Source organism: Papio anubis, chromosome 16 (assembly GCF_008728515.1).
Source record: "Papio anubis isolate 15944 chromosome 16, Panubis1.0, whole genome shotgun sequence".
Classification (NCBI taxonomy): Eukaryota; Metazoa; Chordata; class Mammalia; order Primates; family Cercopithecidae; genus Papio; species Papio anubis.
In genome coordinates, this window is record NC_044991.1 from 24,759,338 (window position 1) to 24,777,062 (window position 17,725).

Consider the following 17,725-nt stretch of genomic DNA (forward strand, 5'->3'; position numbering starts at 1 on the left):
ATAGTCACAGAAAACCTCAGACTAATTCATGAAAGCACCCAGCTCCCCATGAAGATGCAGCTTTAAGTGAATGGAAATTATGCATCCATTAATATTTCCTTGCTTCCATCCTGAATCATTTATTGAGTGTCGTGATGACAGATGCTGTCAACACAGAGATGAACAGTGCTTGCCTTCAGGGAACTTACATTCTGGAGGGGGTGGTAGATTCACTAAGTTAGGACTGGAAGAAAATATGAGTGAAACTTCATGTTTCCCTAGGCATAGAAGGTAAGAAAAAAAAACTTTTATTTTAAGTTCAGGGGTACATGTGCAGGTTTGTTCTATAGGTAAACTTGTGTCACAGGCGTTTGTTGTACAGATTATTTCGTCACCCAGGAATTAAGTCTAGTACCCACTAGTTATATTTTCTGATTCTCTCCCTCTTCCCACCCTCCACCCTCTGATAGGCCCCAGTGTGTGTTGTTCCCCTCTATGTGTCCATGTGCTTTCATAATTTAGCTTCCACTTATAAGTGAGATCATGTGGTATTTGGTTTTCTGTTCCTGTATTAGTTTGCTAAAGATAATGGCCTCCAGCTCCATTCATGTCCCTGCAAAGGACATGATCTTACTCTTTTTTATGGCTGCATAGTATTCCATAGCATATATGTACCACATTTTCTTTATCCAGTCTACCACTGATGGGCATTTAAGTTTATTCCATGCCTTTGCTATTGTGAATGGTGCTGTGATGAGTATACATATGCATGTGTCTTTATGGTAAAACAATTTATATTCCTTTGGGTACATACCCAGTAATGGGACTACTGGGTCAAATGGTATTTCTGCTTTTGGTCTCTAAGGACTCACCATGCTGTTTTCCACAGTGGTCAAGATGGATTAAATACTAAAATGTAAAAGCCAAAACTATAAAAACTCTAGAAAACAACCTGGGCAATACCATTCTGGACATAGGAACGGGCAAAGATTTCATGATGAAGATGACAAAAGCAATGGCAACCAAAGCAAAAATTGACAAATGGGATCAAATTAAACTAAAGAGCTTCTGTACAGCAAAAGAGACTATCAACAAGGTGAACAGACAACCTACAGAATGGGAGAAAATATTTGCAAACCATGCATGTGACAAAGGTCTAATATCCAGCATCCATAAGGAACTTAAACAAATGTATAAGAAAAAAAAAAAAAAAACATTAAAAAGTGAGCAAAGGACATGAACAGACACTTTTAAAAAGAAGGGATACATGTGACCAACAAGCGTATGTAAAGAAGCTCAACATCACTGATCATTAGAAATGCAAAGCAAAACCACAATGAGACACCAACTCACACCAGTTAGAATGGCTATTATTAAAAAGTCAAAAAAATGGCAGGTGCTGGCAAGGTTGCAGATAAAAAGGAATGCTTATACACTGTTGGTGGAAGTGTACATTAGAAAAAAAATGTTTATTTACATAAAAGAATAAAAGCCTAGCTCAGCTCTCAGCTTCCAGATATAGTAGCTTGCATCAGAGCTACCTGGAAAGCCAGAAAAGTAGAATTCAAATTTAAGGACAGTGGAAAGCCATCAAAGCAGCCAGGACTCAAAAGGCCAAATCTTGGAAAGAGGGAAATACACTGAAGGTGAACACAGTATGATGTGGCATTTCCCTGAGAGTCATTTGCTGACCTGAAAGAAGAATTAAGATGGAGAACTTATACTTCCAGATGCTATATTGGTTCAAGGATGGACACATAGAAAAGTGAACTAGAATAGGGTCTGGAGACAGACGTATGTACATAAGATCACTTGATTTATGACAAATTCATACTGTTGTGTAATGTGGACAATATCATTTCTCTAAAACATATGTGCTAGACCAACTGGATATCTATATGGAAAAGAGTGAGCCCTACCTCACACCACAAATAAGTATCAATTCATGATGCATTGTATATCTAGATATAAAAGGTGAATCAATACAATGTCTACAAAAAATAAGAAAATATTGCATGATTTCAAAGTAGGCAAATAATTTTTCAACAATATATAAAGAGTACCAACCATAAAGGAAAACATTATAAACTGGGTTACATTAAAATTAAGAACTTTGCTTATAAAAATAAACCATTAAGAGAGTGAAAAAGGCAAGTGACTGAGTGGAAGAAAACCCACATACCTTATAAAGGGCATGCATTTAGAATACATAAAGAACTACAGATCAATACAAAAGAGATGGATAACCAAAGAATAAAAATAATGGACAAAAGACTTTCTCAGACACTTCATTAAAGAGGATATTCGAATGAAGATATAAGCATATAGAAAGGTTTATTTACCAGGGACATGTGAGTGAAGAACAAAATTTGAAACTACTAACACCTATTAGAATAGCTAATTTTTTAAGTAACAAAACCAGGCGTTGGCAAGGATTTAGAGCAATCAGAACATTCATTCACTGATGACGGTTACATAAATTGGAATGACTGTTTTGACAGTATTTACCAAAGCTGAAAAAACACCTAGCAATTCTACTGCTGAGTATACACCCAACAGAAATCTGTATATTTATGCAACAAAAGATGTGCATAAGATTGTTCACAGTAATATTACTCATAATCATGGGAAACCATAAACAACTTAATTGTCTATTAATAATAGAATTAATTATTACTCTATGTTCACACAATGGCATATTATTGACTACGGTTTCTCAGTGGTGGTATAATTGCCATTTTGGACCCGATAATTCTATGTGGCCTGTCCTGTGCATTGTAAGATACTTGGCAACATCGTTGAACTCTACCCATTAGATGCCAGTAGCATGAGACAGTCAAAAATATCTCCAGACATTGCCAGTTGTCCCCTGTTGAGGTGGGTAGTGGTGCAGAAGTGCCTCCAGTTGAGAGCCACTGTTATAGACTATAGAGCAATGAAAATAAATGAATTACCGCTACATGCAACAGTGTGGAGGCATCTTGAAAACATAATATTGAAAGAAAGAGGCCAGACACAAAAGAGGACATATTGGATGCTTCCATTTACACAGTTCAAAAAGGGGCATATCTAATATACAGTGTTAGAAGTCAGGATGGTGGGTATCTTTGAGGAAGGAGGAGGTGATGGCTTGAATGGGCACAAGGAAGTTGTAGGGGCACTGTAATGGTCCAGTCTGGATTTTGTTAGTAATTACAAATGAACTAGGCATGACCAATTTTTTGAAAATTTCCTTAAGACCCACTTTTCTGTATATATATTTCAATGGCAAATTTGTGTAACAAAACCTTAGCTTAACAGAGAACCACAGATTTTAAAAGAGTGTTCTGAACCATCAATGATGTATCCAAATAGTTTTCTACAAACTTGCAGCTTAGGTGAGTCTCAAATTTTCTAAAAGGTCCACAGACCTACCATCCAAGACCTGGAGTTCCAGACAGGAAACAGGCTTCCTTCCTATAAATACTTGTCTAGGATTTGGGTCCTAAGGATAAATCCTGTGTCTACATTCAGACTCCACCTGGTTTCACTTGCTCAGGCCTTTGGTCCATGGTTAATGTGTTTGCATTGAATATTTCTGTGCATTCAGTTTCAACATCTTTTCCACTAATCTTCCTAATACTAATAAAACTGAAAATACTCCTTATGTCCTAGTAAGACATAAAACCATATTCATGAGAGGCCCATTCATTAAGTGTTTCCAGGATGGATTAAAATTATCCTCAGCTCCCAGTTTTAAGAATGCAGAGACCAGTAAATAAATGTATTATTGAAATAAGATTAGCATCAGATGCTTAACCCACTTTGGGAACGAGCTGTTTTTAAAGCTAAGTACCATTTATTCACATATCTATAATTAATGAACTAATTACAAATGAGTCTTATCTACTCATTTAAGCAGCCCTCACATGACCCATCTTTGGCTTCCTGTCTGTAGTAGAGTAATTGCCCTTCTTTGAAAGTAACACAACTTTTTTTTTCTTAAAGACAATACAGTGTAATTTAGACCTTTTTACTTATTCAAACCAGTCTTATCCCAAATAAAAACAAACAGGGGTGGTGGCAAGATCTGCATCTTTCTTTTTAAACCAAGAACTGCAAGCCAAAAGTTTGGGTCTGCAAATGTTTACAGAAAGCAAATTTTCCCCTGCAAACAGGAAAAGTTGTAATGCCATCTTTTAGCCAAACGAAAAGCAGTTGTGTTAAATCGGCACCAAAGCAAATGATACATACAACAGTAATTAGCAAAGATTACACAGTAATTAAAATCACGATGATTATGTGAGTGAGAATAATTTATACAATAATCTCCATGCTCACATTGCAATATGGTACAAGTCCAATAGCAACAGTAGAAAGCCGGGGTTGGTAATAAATTCAAAGCACAGCATTACTAATTATGTGGTGATGGATTGGCCATTGAAATTTAGGGATAAATAAAGTCTCTGATCAGGATACACCATTTTAGTTGGATTTCCCAAGGTTACTGAATGGGGACCCCAAACACTCGAATACATTTCCTTCCTCCCTACCATTCTTTGTCTTCATAGTCTTGCCCATTCCTGTAGTTCAGCCTCCCCATTGGTGGAAAACATTTTCTATGCTTATAGTTTTCATCTACCAAGTTTCATTCTCCTGCTTCAGGTAAGGCCTTCATTGTCCTTTGGGGAACCCCTCCTCCCTTACTGTTCTCATGGTTTGGTGGGAATTTCCAAGGGCCAGGTGAAAGACTGACTTAGGTCAAAGGTAAGAGGCTCCTTCAGTCCCCTTGTCCATTATGACTGGTTCAGGTTCACTCAGGCTTGCATTTTTTGTGAAACTGTGAAGAAGAGAGAAGCTCTCTTTACTACTGGACTCAGAATGGTGCAGGCATGAATCTGGAGCTGTTGGCCGCCATCTTGTTGCCTCAGAAAGAAACCAACATAGAAGACAGCAGAGCAGAGAGGTTGGTGGGGAACCAAATCCCCATGTTCATTTTTTAATTCCTGGATCTAGCAATGCCTGAAGCTAAATTTTCCTTTTTGGTTTCCCAGCTACAGGAAACAATCAACGTTCCTTCTTACTCTAGCCAGGTTGATGTTTTACGTCACCTACACTCATAAGAATCCTAACATTATGCAGAGGTTTCTCGGTACCTCCTTAGGGCTCCAGGTCAGAGTTTAAAAAGCTTCTGGACAATTCTCTTTGGATGTCCCCAAACACACGAAATTTAACATACTTAAAAGTGAGCTCACCGAAACTCCACTTTCATTGCCAAGAGGTTTTCTGTTGTGTTCATGGATTTCTGCTGTGAGTTTAGCCCACTTTTGCAATCTCTGGCATGTGGAGCATCCAGTCATAGTTTTCCCTAGTCCTGCCTGTCAGCATCCATGCCTCCGCACAGCAGTGTCACCTGGCCTGCTCTGGGATGAAGGACAGAGGATGGAAGGGAGTTTCTGCTTATTAAACACCAACGTGGTGGCAGGCCTTCCACTGGGTACTCTAGAGTGCTAATTTGCTTTGGTTGTTAATTCTTCAGCTCTGCAAAGGGAACATTATTAAAGCCTATTTAATGGTGGAGGGGCTGAGACTTGGAGACTGTAACTTGCTCATAGTCAGGAACTAGTAAAGGAGAGGTTGTATTAGAAAACAGATCTACCCTTTACATTCTTGGAGTGTGTTTTTCAGGCCCACTGGTCAGGCCCTGTTGAACTCTCTGAGCCCACCACCCACCACATGCTTCTGCCCTCCACCTGCACTCTGAGGGCCTGAACCCCAGACCTTCTGTTCTCATTATAATTCATCAATTCTGTTTCATGTTTCCAATAACTTGTTCTGCGATAGGAGACAGTTAATGTGTTTGGCAAATCTATCAGGGGTTCTTGATATTGTCTGTTTCAGTGCCCTGATGAGAAGCCATCTTACTTCAATCCACTGGGCACTTATCTGTTCAATGAGTATTTATTGAGTACCTACTATGTGACAGGCACTGTACTAGGTGCTGAGGTTCAAGAAGGACAAAGACAAGGGTTATGTCCTTAAGAAGCTCACAGCCTAATGAAGGGGACAGACACCTTGCCAAGATTATATCTACATAATATGGACGATGCTATGGGAGAGGGAGATTTGAGTTCTGTGAGATAACAGTAGAGGGGCACCTGACCCACCAGGAGATCGGGGAGGCTCTTGTGGCAGGCAATGCATGAGCTGAGTCTTGAAGGATGATTAAGAGGAGACAAGAAACATGGGAAGGGTGTTCCAGTCGGAGGGAATATCACAGACAAAGGACTAGAGTTACGAACTAGCATAGTACATGCAGAAGAGCTACAAACTATTTGGGGTACAAATTGTGACGAAAAGGAGGGAAATAAGACCAGCAAAGTAGGCAAGACCAATATCATGAAGGGCCATGTAAGTCAGGCTAAGGCATTTGACTCCTACCTTGTAAGGCAGAGGTCAGCAAAGATCTTCTGTAAAGGGCCAGATGGCAAATATTTTTGGCTTTGTGCATTATATGGTCTCTGTTGCAACTCATCAATTCTGCCACTGCAGTGAAAACACAGCCATGGTCAATATGTTTTTTCAAAAAACCATAAGCATGGCTGTGATCCAATAAAACTTTATTTACCAAAACAGGGCAAGGGCCAGATTTGGCCTGTGGACAGGAGTCTGCTGACCCTTACTGTAGGCAATGAGGAGCCACTGAAACCAGATTTTCCTTTTAGAGGAATCATACCGGCTAAAGTATAGAGGATGGACTAAAGGAGGGTGGTTTTGAAAGGTCTTTGCCAGAGTCTAGGAGCAAAATTATGGTAGCTTGACTTAAAGGTGTTGGCAGTGGGGGATGGAGAGAAGTAGAAAGAGTATTTGTTTGGGTGGGGGGTAGAATACAAGACTTAGGGATTCGTTGAATATGGGGATGACAGAGGGGAATGATAACCTAAGATAATAAGGGCTCCGGCACGGGGTGCTTTATGAATGACAGAACCACTCAATGATCCTGATAACACAGGGCTGGTGGGGCAGGATGAGTTTCCTCTTGGACATGCTGAGTTAAAACATCAGGGAGATACCTGGTTGGTGATCAACATAGACAATAAGATAAGATACATAAATTTAAAACTTGGGAGAATATAAAGGCTGTTCGTCTGTATTTGGGGGTCACCTGCTGACAGCTGCAGAGCCAACATCACAAAAGGAGAATTGCCTGCTATCAGGTGGAGAGAGAAACAGCCAGGTGAGGGCACTAACCTGTGAACCCTGGCATTTGGGGATAAAGTCCAGGCAAAGACCGGGGAAGAGACATTTGAGGAGCACCAAGGAACAGAAATCTTGTCAAGGTCAAGCAGATAGAGTTCCAAGAAATGTTCAACAGTGGGGAAAAGTCCAGGAAAATATAAAGACTAGAGAATGTCCCCTGATTTGTGTCTTTGGAAGCTGCTGACACAGTAAGAAAGGTTTCAGTGGAGTGGCAGGGCAGTCTCTGGGCTGCAGTAAATTAAGGCGTAAATGTGGAGTAAGTGAAGATAGTACCTGTTAACAACATGTCTGAGAAGCTCAAATCAAAAGGAAGGAAAAACAATAACTCAATAGGACAGCAGGGTGATGGACAAGGACATGGTTAGGATGGGGAGGACCTCAGGTGTTTATAACCTCTGGGGGAAGAAGTAAAACAAGGAAAGTTGAGGACACAGGAGACAGAGGTGACACTAGATGAATCACAGTGTTTTAGGGGGAAGAAGACCTGGATCCCCATTAGCTTCAGACAGGACAGGATTGGACCTCATCTTCTGAGACCAGAGGGAAGACACGGGCAGATAGAGATGAATGCATACACATCACCACAGAAGTTAAAGCCATTATTATTTTACTTTGAATGAAACAGGAGAGGAGGTGCCTCCTGAGAGTGATGGGGAGAGATCACGAGGAAGTCGGGATGATTTGGAATAATTGCCCAGGAAATGAGAACAGCAACTGCCCAATGACAAGACATTGGCAGTCTCTACAGCTAGCTAGGTCGTCATGCCTGTCAGCATGTGGACCTTGCAGAACAGGGTGAGTGACCATGGCTGGGGTTTTATTGGGCTTGGGGTGAGGATCTAGAAAGAAATGGGGCTTAGACCCTGCTCAGGAAACCCAATGTATTGTAAGGGTAAGAAGAAGTTGGGAGAGCCTCACTGCCCTCGCACTCTCGTCCACAGAGCGGTGGAAGGAGGGCGAGAAGGAGAGACCAGGCACACAGCAGGGACTAACATGAGCATGCCAGCCCCTGGACAGCCCAGGCACCATTTGTGGCCAGATGTTAAGAGAAACTCCTGAACAAAGTGTGACTGCCACCACCCAGCCCATAAACCCCCTCTCTGTGGCGACAAAGGTAATTTAGTGTCTTCGTCTCCAGAAGCGCTTGCATTTATCAGTGGCAGCAGCGCGATTCCTGGGCTGTAAATCATAACGCTTTAGGTGTATTTCTCTTGAGTTGACATCCCCTTATAAATAATGTGGGGAATGCTTTTATTTTGTTGGCAGAAGACTGTTTTCTCCCTCTCTTCTGTTTTTAGAGTGACCTTCTTTCTCAGTCAAATGGGATATATCCAAGAGGCTCATTTATTGGGTCTTCCCACGCACCAGGTAATATGGGAGCAGGTATAAATAGGAGTCCTGTTCTCTACTATGATACAGTCTCCTAGCAGAAAGGACACTCATATCTATTAGAGTTAAAATGCAAATGCCCTTTGATCCAGAGAATCGTTTACCCATGTTTATAAGGATGTGCGTTTTTCAAAGCTTGACAAATTAATAGCAAATATCTGGAAAGCACCTAAAATTGAAATAAGGACACTAGAGTTAAATAAAGCATGGCAGCTTGTGCAGGAATTATAAAGAATGAGATGGACTTAGGCATACTGGTAAGGAAAGATCTCTAAGGTGTACTGTTGAGGGAAAGAAGTAAATTGTAAAAATTTACAAAAAGCATAACACATAATTATATAATTTATGTTTTTTAAAATCCCACAAATATGCTACATATTTGCTACAAGTACATGTATATGTTTATGATATATACATATAGAAAGAGATATAGAAGGACATACACCAAACTGAAGATGATGAATCCTTCTGAGAAGGAAGCATAAGACTGCAGTGGTGGCAAACAGGATTTTAGCCTTCTGATATATTTTAAGTTCTTTAAGAGAGGAAGTATTCATAGATTGCTTGTGCAATTAAAAAGAGCTAGAAGTCAAGACACCTGTACTCTGGGTCAGTTCATACTATAAATTTGGATAAGATATTTCCTCTGCAGACCTCAGGTTTTCCCATCTATATACTGAGCAAGTTGGGCTGGACAATCCCAGTGGTCCTTTGCAACTCATAATGTCTTGAGTCTTCGAGTTGTAGACATATTCAAAGGAAGGGTTTCAAAATTTTTAGGGCTCAATGCCATAGGATCTGGCACTCAGTAGACACTTTGTCTTGGTTGAACACTGAAGGTTGAATAATAATCCTTAGGCAGTTTTAGTATTAATAAACAGAGGTCAGATTTTTCCAGTAAACTTTACCAGGTGAGTGATCTACCTCCTGGATGAATGTCAGAGAGCTGTGGTAGTGTGGCAAATAAAATAGAAGCTTTGGAGGGATTCCAACCTAGGTTCAAATTCTGGCTCTTCTACTTACCTACTTTGTGCTACTGAGTGAACTACCAACCTTCTCTGCACCACAATCAGCGCTGAGCTGTGACAAACCACAGTTAATATTTCTGCTCCAGCTTTGATGCTGTGGTCAGTTATTTATTCATCAAACACTTATGGAGCACCAACTGTGAGCCAACCCTAGGGATGTGGCCATGAGGAAGACAGACAAGAAATCCCTTCTTACAGATGTATAAGTATCTCCCTTGCCTCCTGCCCTCTCCCTGTTCTTGGTGCAAGCACTATTTACTCCGAACAGCAGCTGAACATGCCCAAGGATGTGGAAGGGGAAAGGGAAGAGAAAAGGGAAAGAGACTCTGGATGGGCTCTCTGGGAGATGCTGAAGACCAACCCACCTTGCCTGAGGGCCCGCTGCAGGAGCTGTAAGACCATCTATGCATGGATCAGTTGCTCCCCCTTCTCCGAGTCTCAGATTTCTCTTCCGCAACATGAAGATAGACGGTGAAGTCTACCTCCTGGGATTCCTCTGGGCATCAAATAGTTGCTAATGCTGATTCAAATGGCTAATGTTTTTAGCTCTTTCTAGGTGCCAGGCTCCAAGTAGAGTGGCTTGTGCATCACCACATTGCCCCTGACAACAATCACGATTTACTCAGGAGGAAACACGAACAGAGAAGTTAAGCAGCTTGCCCAAAATCTCACAGCTGCAGATATGCAAATAAAGAATTGAAATATTATTTTTTAATCTATGTCCGGGTCCATACATAGTAAGCATTTTGAAATGCTTATTGAAAGTTATATGTACTGCTTTGTCTTGTTGTTCCAAAAAGTTTACTTGAAAAACTATACGTTATATACGTTTTCCTATAAATTACGGTTTCTAATCCAGTGCTAGAGAATTCAGTGAATTTGGAAGCAGCCAGAACACTGATTAAAGATGAATCTCTGTATAGAATAACAATTCTAAAACTTTTCAACGGGTCATTACAATGCAAAAAGTGCCTACTTTTTGTTATTTGACAATCATCAATTATATCTTAAACATTTATAGCAAATGAAAAAAAAAAAGAATTGGAACCTAGATCTGACTTGAGATCCTGCACCAAAACCATCATACCTCTCCCATTCAAACAGGTGCCAAACAGCTTAGATGAGGCTACGATTCATGGGTTAGGATCCTTATCATCCATCCTAACATGATTATAATTATGAAACTTGGTTATAATGTTAATAAGCATTCTTCTCTGGCTGCCTCCAATTCTCCTGCTGCCACTGGCAGACAGGCTAAAGCAAAGGTATTTAGTTTTCAGAAGAGATAAAGTCCTCATAGTTTGGGGTTCACAGAGGACACAATTCCCTTCTTCATACAGGCCTTTGTTTTTAATTAAGAGCAGTAATCAGATAATCTTGCTTTAATTAGCTCCCCAGAAGCACCCCATTCTTGGAGCCTTTCTTTGATATTTTCTGCATTAAGTCTTTCAGCCTAAGACCATCCTGCAGACATGCACCAGACATTTGCCATTTGCCAAATATGCCCAGAAGGTTAGCATAAACTCCCACTCCCTTCTTTTTTGTAAAGACAACCCCTGCATCAAAGCAAACACGTCTTTGAGTCAGGAAGGGGTTTGTTTAGGTTTGCTCTGTGAATCTGTGATTTTTCCAGTCTTATCACATTGGTCCTTCTGTTCACAAAAGCTGTGTGCATTTCATCTTAATTATGCATCTCTTAATCATAATTTCTGACTTATGGCCATTAACTCCTAATTACAAGAGGGCCACCCTTGAAAAAGGAAACCAAATGAGCTCAGAGAAATGGAGCTGAAAAGCAAGAGGGAAGATGGATGATAGAAGTTGTGCAACTAAGGGTGAATCCAAAGGCCCATTTATTGAAGGTGGTTATTGTTGGCACTTCTGTAGATTTGTGATGCTTCCATATCAGGCCACACCTGAATTCATCCCTTTCTGTGGTAAGGAAATTATAAAATTAAAAATAAAGCTAAAATTCAAATAAAGCTAAAATCTCCAGATGATAAATCCTCTGGCCCAACTTCTTTATGATGACTCTCCATTAAAAAAAATTTAAGTGAATATGTTTATTAAAAATTTTTTGAACCTGTAATTACCCATAAATGGAAAAAAGAGTACGACGTGCCTTAAGGAGAAGGCAACTATAACAACTGTTGCTATTTTTTTAAATGTTCACCCTGTGCTATTTTAAAATCTGGAAAACCAAGCTCTGGAGAGGACTGCATTAAGTCCTCATTGCTTCAACCATTTGGATCAGCAAATAAAATTATATTCCATGTTTTGCAGATGGGGAAGTAGAGGCTCAGAGAGGGTAAGGGATCTGCCTAAAATCACAAAGCTATGTGGCAGAGTTATACCTCAGACTTTCAGGACCATGCTTGTTCTTGCCTATGCCAGAGACAATGAAAGACTTGAACAACAACTTTCAAAGTCTGAGATTCTTCAAGCTATTGGCCATCCAGAGGCAGCAGGGAGATACTCTTACCTGGGGCTGAGGATGCGGCTGCTGGTGGCTGACTGTCGAGAAGGAGTCCTCACAGTATCTGTGGCCATGGACAGAGTACAGCTCAACCAGGATTGCAGGCTGCCCTCTGGCTGGGAGCTAAGGATGGAGACGTTATCCCTAGAATAAGATTGCAGGACACCATCAGCACGATGATAACCACAGTAACAGCAATAATTAGATATTCGCCCATAGCATAAGCCAGGCATTGTGCTAAGTGATATACCTGCATAACCTCATTCACCATCCCAGAGAGGTAGGAGCCAGTGCCGCCCCAGTTACACAGATGGAATTACTGAGATTTGGAGAGGCCAATTTGGGTCTTGGCCAAGTTCGCCCAGCTAGTTAATGATGAAATTGGGATGCAAACCCTGTTCCTTTTTATTCCAATGCCCATGCTATTAATCATGGCCCTCTTCCTTGGGAAGATACACACTCCAATACAAATGTTGAGGTCTCTCCAATTTAGGAGTAAAGTTTGGCATTGATCTTGATATGTTCAAGGAATATATCAAGTGTGAAGGTCTTAACTCCTTCCTTACCTTAGCTGGATCATCTTTATAAACAGGGATTCTACTTTTATGTCCCCTGATTCTGAAAGTGGCACAGACAGAGAGGGGGTCCTCATAGGTTCTCAATGAGACCACGTAAGTTGATATACTCACTCGACATTATGTATATGTGTGTGTATATGTATGTGTGTATATTTGTATATTAATATTTATATGTGTGCATGTGTGTGTATATATAATATATATAGTTTTTTTTAATAGGATGCTCCTTGTATGCCAAGCACCAGGGAGCTGAACACATGAACTTAACATTGACCCTGTCCTCAAGACCCCATCTCTATAAATAACCATAAAATTTTTTAATTATTAATGTTTTATAGAGGGACAGACAGTAGGTTTTACTAGAACCTGCCCTCCGTCTCTACAAAGCGTTCATAATGGTAAGTTCTAATAAAACCTACCCTCTATGCCTCCATAAAGCATTAATAATTTTTTCTTTCGAAGAGGGAGCCTTGATTTGCTTCGTGGAGGCCTAAGGAAAGACATCAAGTAGTGAAAGTTGAGCTCCACCTTCTCTGAAGGTTAGCATTTGGCTATGCAGGGATGGAAGAATGGAATTTTGGGTGGAAGGAATCATGTGCACATAGGTATGGAGGTCATAATGGTTGGGGCATAAACAATATGGAAACCAGAAATCACAGTTAGAGGGGAAAGTAACGGTCTGAATGTGCAGAATACAAATGTCAGTGTAAAAAGTCTATTCTGGGGCAATAGGGAGCCATTGAAGGTGTTTGAGGACCGTGGCATGAGGAGGCACAGGCTTCTTTCTGTCTAAAAGAACTAGGGCAGTTCAATACTATGTCCCCAGTGCTGTATGTTGTGACCATGAAGGCATTAGTCTCATGGGCATCACTGATAATTCTCTAAGTGCACATGGATGTTCCCCCTGCAAACTGGACAGAGAGAGCCAGGGGCTCACCCTTGTGAGCTGCTCGGTTCTACTTGGGGTTAACTTACATCTCTTTTTTGCCACTGCTGCCACAATCCACTGCCGTCTGGACACTAGTAAGAGGCAGAAGAAAGAGTGTTATCCTCGTGCTGCCAGGAGCTTGGGAACATGGTTACTGATGTTAGACAGACATGAGTGTGAATCCCACTTCCAACCTTTGCCCCTGTGTGATCTCAGGGCAGTCACTTGCCTTCCCTGAGCTTCCTTTCTTCCTTCTTAAAATGTGGCAAACAATGGGGGCTCTGCTGTGGAGCAGAGTAAGTGAGATAACCCTTGTAAAGATCTCAGCATGGTTCCTGGCAAATAGATAGTGCTAATTAAGTGGTAGCAACCATTACCGCTACTCTTGTTTTAGTACAACTAGTACTGCCATTATTAATAGCATTGTTATTGCTAACAAGCCAGGCATTTGCTGTATGTTCTTTGTGAGTGCTAGCAAATCAGACATGGAGCAGGGCAGCTTCCCGGGGCATTGTGGGAAACTCCAATACTAATTACGATGGTAGCTATTCTTTAGAGAGCATCCCTCCATTCAACAAACATGCTACCCACACAATCTCATCTACTTCCCCCATGCGTCTCCATTTTAGAGATTAGGAACCTGACACACTTGTCTAAGTCACACAGCTTTTGATCCCAGGCCTGTTAAGCTCATGCTCCTAACCAGCGTGCAATTGTTCAGAGGGTGGGTGCAGACAGCCAAACCGCAAACCTCGGACACCTAGGACATCATTTTAATCTGGATCATCACACTGGGGCTTCTCAGTATTCTCTGCTGTAATCTGGACAATTCCTCTTTTAGAAGATCTAGCTGTTTCCTCTATGAGATGCACCTGCTGCTCCTTGGCTCCCATCCTCAAGAGCCTGTCACCCTGGGGGTTTCTGTTTACATGCATTTGTTCCCACCAGGCAGTGACCAACACCCCTTCTGGACCAAGAACAAGTGTTATTCATCCTTCAGCCCCAAAGCTCAGCCAGACCAGAAGTTCTCAGACAATGCTTGGTGAATCCAACAGAAGAAAAGTCAGTAAACAACAGCCATGGGCCAATTCTAGCCTCCCATCTATTTTTATAAATAGAGATTTTTGTCTGTGATTGTTTTTGCACCATAATGGTAGTGCAACAAAGACAATATGGCAGGAAAAGGCTAAATATTTACTATCTGGTCCTTTGAAGAAAAGGACTCTACAACGGAACAAAAGCAGCTTTTGTGAATGGCCTTGTGGGAGGCAGAATAATGGCCCCCAGAGATGTTCACAATCTAATCCCCAAAATAAGGGAATATGTTTCCATACAGGGAAAAAGTTTTATTGGAACACAGTCACCTATTCACTTACATTTTGAGTACTTCCTCACCTATTTTGACTAAACACCAATCTTTACTTGAATCCAGCACTCAGGAAAGTCTTTATTGCCCAATAGCTAATTAAAGCACACACTGGTGTTAGTTCTTGTTCACTATTTACCCTGGCTGACTCCATGAGTACTAGCCTCCTGGGTGGACTCGGCATTCAGATTCACCCTCTTCCAAAGGGCTCTTCCCCAGTACTAGAGACCCATTCACTTCATGATGTCTAATCATGCTGGGCATCTTCTCATCTCCTTACTCTTCTGCATGCTCCTGCTCTCTGACCCACTCTGTCCGTACAGGGGGCTGGTCTGTATGGACAACATCAATGGGTTCCCTATCCCATCAATGGGTTCCCTATCCCATCAATGGATTCTCTATCCCATCAGTGGCTTCCCTATCCCATCAATGGGTTCCCTATCCCATCAATGGCTTCCCTATCCCATCAATGGGTTCCCTATCCCATGGCTTTCTCTTGGACTCAGCCAATAGGGAATGCAGCTGACAGTTCACAGGAAGGAGGGAAGAGAGGGAAGCTGAAGTACTTATTGTCCTGGATTTCTGAATTTTTCTCTACTGTCTATCCTTGTGTTGGCTGCAGCTCTCAACCAAAGGCCAGAGCTCCTCCTATCAGGCCTCTCTCTCACTCTCTTTCTTTCTGGATTCCAGCAATTGCACCCTCTTCTTCTCCCTTCAGACCTTGCAGGAGTTACTGCTCTCAGTTGCTGCTATTCCCTAGGTGCTGCACCATCTATACCTTGGGGCTTCCTCACACCTTTGTAAATAGTCCTTTTGTTAAGCTCTCTTCATTTAGAGTTTGTATTTCAGTTTCCACCAGACTCTATTACAATAGCTAATCTCAATGCTTTTTCTACCTTAACAGGAAGATCTGCATTTACTAGGCCAATAGTTTACATGACAAAGAAGCAGACAGCAGGCATGACCCAACATTGCACTGCTAACTACTGTTACACCCTTAATCACAGTGTCACAATGTGGGGGGGAAAAAAAAGCAGTGAAGAATCTAAAGAGGCAATCTTATAAGAGCCTAAGATTATCAGCAATCATTACTAGCCCCTCCTAAGCTTCTGATCTGGGAAAGAACTAGCCACAAAAACAAATTTAAAAAAAGAAAGTATAGCTGCTTATGAATCCTACATTTTTATAGTATCTGCACACTGGTTGGTTTTGCCCGTGAACCTGTTTCGCTAAATTTGCATAGAATATCGAAGGCTGAAGTCAAGACCCACCAGGTGGTCTGTTTGTTCATTCATGATGAAATACTGTCCATACCAAGACTGGTATCTGACCTGGAACACATGTTTCCTACCATTTGAGCTGGTCTCCAAAAAAATGAGAGTATGTTTAAAATAAGGAGGCTGAATTAAGAGCTTCTGGGAACTAAGCCTCACGTTTATTGTATGAACAAATGCCAAAGGCACCTAACGCCTTTATCGTGAGATGATCTGCAATGAAGTCTTCGGGACAGGAGATTAAAAAAAAAAAAGGCTTTCAGGCAGAAGCAGTGGAGAGTTTTGTACTGTCTGCTCCTGAGAAGCATTAAACCACATGGGCAGAACTCACTGCCATGTTGACTGCCTGTAAGTCACAGGTTACTGGTCCTGGAAAGTACTTGAGTTTGTACACCATGGTGCATGGAGCCCTCGAGCTCTGGGAGACACCATGAAAAGTGCGGGTACCAAGGGGTTAAGAAGAGAGACCTAGGAGGAAGGATTAGCCCCAAACCTTCCCCTCTCACTCCAATCAGAAGATGGCTGCACTCCATCCTAAGCTAGAATTTTGTACATGAGTTTGCTTTGGTATAAAAAAGGAATTCTACAATAAGGAGGGAGTTTGAAACCCACTGGTCCTTTTACCATGTGAAGAAAGAGTCTCTGGGCTACAAGCTCCATGAGGCAAGTCCATGTCTGCTTGTTCCCTACTGTACCCTGTGTCCCAATACAGAGGGTGTCCATTCATTGTTTTCTGCTGAGTGGACACAGGCCCAAAGGACAGATGACCTGTCCATGGTCCTGATTCATTTGGCGGTACAGCTGTCTGGGACCCTCATCTGACATGAGGTCAGTGGTTCTTTCTCTCCCCTTGGTGCAAGTGGCTTTTCAAAAAAAGAACTTGACCAGGCATGGTGGCTCATGCCTGTAATCCCAGCACTTTGGGAAGTGGAGGCGGGTGCCTCACGAGGTCAGGAGTTCAAGACCAACCTGGGGAATATGGTGAAACCCTGTTTCTACTAAAAATACAAAAATTAGGGGCCGGGCTCGGTGGCTCAAGCCTGTAATCCCAGCACATTGGGATGCCGAGACGGGCGGATCACGAGGTCAGGAGATCGAGACTATCCTGGCTAACACGGTGAAACCTCGTCTCTACTAAAAAATACAAAAAAAAACTAGCCGGGCAAGGTGGTGGGCGCCTGTAGTCCCAGCTACTCAGGAGGCTGAGGCAGGAGAATGGCATAAACCCGGGAGGCGGAGCTTGCAGTGAGCTGAGATCCGGCCACTGCACTCTAGCCTGGGCGACAGAGCGAGACTCCGTTTCAAAAAAAAAAAAAAATTAGCTAGGCATGGTGGCGTGTGCCTCTAGTCCCAGCTACTTGGGAGGCTGAGGTGGAAGAATTGCTTGAACCTGGGAGGCAGAGGTTGCAGTGAGCCAATATCATGCCATTGCACTCCAGCCTGGGTGACAGAGTGAGACAAGAAGGAG

At 41.9% G+C, this 17,725-nt stretch overlaps 1 protein-coding gene across 3 annotated transcripts in view; it reads right to left on the reverse strand.

The window, feature by feature from the left end:
- Positions 1–17,725, reverse strand: part of MYO18B (myosin XVIIIB) — a 297,367-nt gene that overhangs the window by 13,239 nt on the left and 266,403 nt on the right. For 2 of the 3 annotated variants that reach the window (XM_031656039.1, XM_031656038.1), the window contains exons 41-42: positions 13,665–13,709; positions 12,118–12,255 (exon numbers count right to left, since the gene is read on the reverse strand). In XM_031656039.1, coding sequence (XP_031511899.1) covers positions 12,118–12,255; positions 13,665–13,709 — 183 coding nt within the window. The remainder of the gene's footprint in view (positions 1–12,117; positions 12,256–13,664; positions 13,710–17,725) is intronic. The other variant, XM_031656040.1, reaches the window with a different exon arrangement.